At 37.0% G+C, this 4,522-nt stretch overlaps 2 protein-coding genes across 2 annotated transcripts; one reads left to right on the top strand and one right to left on the bottom strand.

Annotated features, from left to right (window-relative positions):
- Positions 1–295: 295 nt before the first annotated feature.
- Positions 296–1,321, top strand: LOC111921764 (putative glycine-rich cell wall structural protein 1). Its single transcript, XM_023917350.3, has one exon. The coding sequence runs from the start codon at positions 521–523 to the stop codon at positions 1,166–1,168; it is 648 nt and encodes a 215-aa protein (XP_023773118.2). The 5' UTR covers positions 296–520; the 3' UTR covers positions 1,169–1,321.
- Positions 1,273–4,094, bottom strand: LOC111921762 (protein BTR1). The gene is made up of 7 exons (XM_023917349.3): positions 3,843–4,094; positions 2,547–2,782; positions 2,332–2,438; positions 2,049–2,242; positions 1,904–1,968; positions 1,662–1,819; positions 1,273–1,569 (listed from the first exon to the last, which is right to left on the bottom strand). The coding sequence occupies exons 1-7, from the start codon at positions 3,940–3,942 to the stop codon at positions 1,458–1,460; spliced, it is 972 nt and encodes a 323-aa protein (XP_023773117.1). The 5' UTR covers positions 3,943–4,094; the 3' UTR covers positions 1,273–1,457.
- Positions 4,095–4,522: the final 428 nt, after the last annotated feature.

Here is a 4,522-nt window from a genome sequence, read left to right as displayed (position 1 = left end):
TTCCAATAACGACTTTATCTGTTTGGTATATTTAAAAAAGAAATTAAACGTGGGAGGATTTGTTGACAAGTGTAGTCGTGTGAATAGATTAATTAGATTGACAAATTTTGAAGCTTGTTTTGTCAAAAGTGGGAGAACACTTTAGTGAAAGGTTTATGATGACTGTGCATGGACAACAAGAGATAACATAGCTAGAGAGCACCACCGCCCACCCACCTCCACCAGCACCAGCACCACTATCTTTTTATCTCAAATCAGACACTTCATTTCGATTTCCCATCATTTGGAAGCTACTAGAATACCAGACTCGCTCAAAGTTAGAAAACCTTTTTGAATTTTGCGTTTTGCAATGCCTATAAATAGCCAAGTCTCCTGCTCTTGTTTGTACCACACAACTCATTTCATTGTATCGTATTAGTCTAAAACACACATATATACATTGAGCTCACAACTCATATTGCATTGCTTGAGAACATATACACAACACAACTGAGGTACTCTAGTCCTACAGAGTTTGAAGATGGCAAACTCAAAGTCAAAGATCATAGCCATTGCATTCTTGGTGTTATTTATTGTGGACCTTGGGTTTGCTGCTAGATCGTCTAAGAAGATCGATGGTCAAGGGGGAGGAGGTGGCGGTGGTCAAGGAGGAGGAGGTGGTGGTGGTTCTGGTGTTGCAGAGAATGGCCAGGGTTCCGGGTCAGGTTATGGATCAGGGAGTGGCTCTGGATACGGAAGTGGTGGTGGAGGTAGAGGAGGAGGTGGTGGAGGAGGAGGCGGTGGTGGTGGTGGTGGTGGAGGTGGTGGAGGGTCAGCAAGCGGTAGTGGATCAGGCTCAGGCTATGGGTCTGGAAGTGGTTCAGGATATGGTTCAGGTAGCGGCAAGGGTGGAGGTGGTGGCGGTGGTGGTGGAGGCGGTGGTGGTGGTGGCGGCGGTGGAAGTGGGAATGGGTCAGGAAGTGGTTCAGGGTATGGCAGTGGTAGTGGTTCTGGATATGGAAGTGGTGGCGGTAAAAATGGTGGTGGTGGTGGTGGTGGTAGCGGCGGCGGTGGAGGTGGTGGAGGTGGCCGTAATGGGCAAGGTTCAGGATATGGGAGCGGCTCTGGATATGGAGAGGGATATGGATCAGGATATGGAGGTGATGATGACGGTGGTTATAAACCATAAACCAAATTTTCAACAATAAAATTATTACTAAAAGAAATTTAATTTCTCATATTAATCAGTTTATGGTATCAGTAAGCCGAATAATAAATTGCATCAAATTCATATTTACTTGTAAGAATTTGCATGATTATAAGAAGTTCCTCATTTTGTGTATTTTCTGGTCATAAATTTAGTAAAATAACAAAGCAAAGATGGCAGTATGTTTTGTTTCAACTCTATAGGATAAAAATGATTTATGGCAAAAGTTCCTGTTTAAACTGACAGAAAGAGAGAACCTCGTTATCAGTTTTCAGTTTTCAGTAGTCGCAGCTGGAGGTGGAGATGAAGCCGATGCAACCTTGTGCATTATCATAGCCTCGGCTACATTTATCGCCCTTTGTGATCCAGTAATCGTTACTTTCCTGCAACAAAATAATTAATTAATAAATTAAAATGTGCACTTGGTTTTTTTAATATGACTTTAATAAAAAGCTACATATAGTATATAACATACCTATCAGATGTCCCATTTATGAAATCACCTCTTTCAGATATCTTAATCCTAGCTCCACTAATCTGACTAATTTCTGTTATATTTCTACCACTACGGCCCACCACAATTCCTATATGCTCATCTGCAACGCCCAGAGTCACTGAATTACTCATATCTTCCTGCAAAATACAAGTATTTTTTTTTAATATCACCACATAGCTTCTTCAACCACAGTGAAACAAGGAGGAAAATAATAAACGGACCTTATTGTTCTGAAACTTTTTACCAGCACCATTTGGTCCATAGTTTGGTACACTGTAAAAAGGTGCTGTAGAAGCAAAAGGGTAAAAAAAATGAATACTAATATGAGGTTAAAGTTGATATATATTTAAGTAAAAGAAAGGGTACCAGCATATGGAAACGGGGGACCCACAGACTGTACATAGTAAAGATCTTCAGACAATCTTGAGAGAATCAGACTAGTAGCTTGCACCTGTTGCTGTAAGGTGCCAGCTACTGTTACCAACCTATCATTCATCCCAATATAGTTGTTATCTTGAGGGGATATCTTAATGTTAGCTTGTGAATCTTCAATGAATGACCTGAATTAAACAAAAACAAGTTTTCAAAAAAAAACTAAAATGTCGATAACAGTTATCATGTGCAGAAAAACAAGATTCTGATTTCTTACTTTATCATAGATCCTCCCTTTCCAATGATTCCACCACAAGAGCCATTTGGTACAATTAGCCTAACTTTTGATCTTGGTTCAGCCTCCTCACCATCTTCAGCATAAAACTAATTGGCAATATATTATTAATTATATGATACTATTTAAGACTAGAATGTGAATGTCATATAAATAATCAAATGTGATTTGTGTTATGAGGACTACTTAGTACTTACTTCATTCAGCAACTTGGTGAGGATAAGTTCCACAGCATCAAGAACTTCATCAATAGTTCCAGATACCATGATGATCCTATCTGAAGTTCCTGGAAAATATTCATAGTTTCGAGACAACTGAATTCGTGCATTGGATCGTGACTGGAAATCAGAGATTGTTGATCCACCCTTTCCAATGATTGAACCAGCTTCAGCATTTGATGCGAGAAACCTCAGGTATGTGGTGTCTGGGTAGTCTTGGACATATAATGGCATCATTATTAAAACATTTTAGAATATACTAAATCCACGAAGAAAATTCAATGCTTCAGAGACTGGGATGGAATTTAAATCTAAGGAAAAGGAAACAAGAAAACTGCAGCATAGTAAAGTAAATTAAAACAAGTTTCAAGCTTCTTCAACATAATGCACTCATCTGTTTCCACTTGTCTCATTCTTCTTGGTTTCTCTAATTGAAACTACTAGTGTCTGTTAATCTAACTCTAATTGATTCTTTTCCTCCTTGAATTATATCTGTATCACATTATTCTCGAAATTGTGGTCCTGTAGGGCTGACCAGTTTGATTTTTATGGTAAAAGATTTCACAAAATTGTTGCAACCATGTCATAGCAACATCAGGATTAATAGATTTGGGATACCTGCTGAAAATAAATTTGCTAGGAGAATTTAATAAAGTACTTTGTTGTTTGGATCAAGGTTCCTGTACTACTTGCAGACATTGTAAAATTTCGTAACTGGTTTGTATAGCTGTAGAACTAGTTTTTTGGATTTTGTTAGTTGTAACATTCTGTAGGACATTAATGAACCATGGGCTACTTCTTGGGGCTGAAAGGAGTTGTACAACCATTTAATGTAACGTACAAGATATTCTACTGTTAGCTTCTCGCCATTTATATGCAAATTCAATTATACTAGCTCACGTAAAAGACACCGTGTAAGGTTATCCAGATCAATGCTAGTGAGAAACAACGTATGAGAAACGTAATTTCTAATTAATCTAATAATCTCTGTCCAATAAGTATCTACCTTATATACCAGACGCATCTTCATTCAATTCTAACAGATGTCTATCTATTTTAAACCTAATAAACATCCATTTCATCAGAGTTTTCATAAGAAGAAAGCCAAAAATCAAATTGCATTTCATTAATGACAAGCAGTATAGATTTGAGAATCTGCATAGCTGAATCTACACATTCAGCTACAATGTCCTTAGAAAACGAGAATAGACATTTTCGGAAACTTATGGTAAAAAGTAGATCAGAAGGTAAGAGATCGAATAATATTAACAATACCTGAAGCAGGAGGAGGAGAAGGTTGCGGTTTGTGAGGTGAAGATTGCGCCGGTTGAGCTCCGTCATTGGATGACGCGTAACCAACGTCCGCCGATCCCATTGCGTTTGCGTCGTGTGTGGTTTTGCAGTCGAGAGAGAGAGAGATGGAGGTGAAAGGAAATTAGAGGGAGTTTGAGAGGAGCATTTGCAGAGTTGACATCTCCTTGTGTTTTCCCTTTCTGCCGTGAAAACCGCCTCCAGTTTTTACTCTCTCTATCTCTTAACAATACTTTAGCTATAGTAAATACCTAAACCACCCTTAACTAACACAAAGTTAACAATAAAGCATTGGGCCCTTGACCCCTTGTAAAGGTTAAAATTCCAAGGGGTCAATCGGCCAAAATATAATCGGGATTATCACGAAATCGCCCTTTTCTACAAAATTTTCAACAAAAACATTATATACTAGTTTATAACCCGTGGAAACCATAGTTATAAAATTAATTAAACTTTTATAATAAAAACTTAAAATTATTAATAAGTTATTTTAAATAAATTATTAATTTAAGAGATATTTTTATTAGTTATGTGAAATTATAATCATTGATTCAAATAAATATATAAAATTAATTTTTAATATATATTAGATATTTTTTATTTGTGAATTAATGAAAACAATAATTTAAAAATTAAAATTTAAA

The sequence above is a fragment of the Lactuca sativa genome, chromosome 2 (genome assembly GCF_002870075.4).
Source record: "Lactuca sativa cultivar Salinas chromosome 2, Lsat_Salinas_v11, whole genome shotgun sequence".
Taxonomy (NCBI): Eukaryota; Viridiplantae; Streptophyta; class Magnoliopsida; order Asterales; family Asteraceae; genus Lactuca; species Lactuca sativa.
This window is presented reverse-complemented; position numbering and strand designations above follow the sequence as displayed.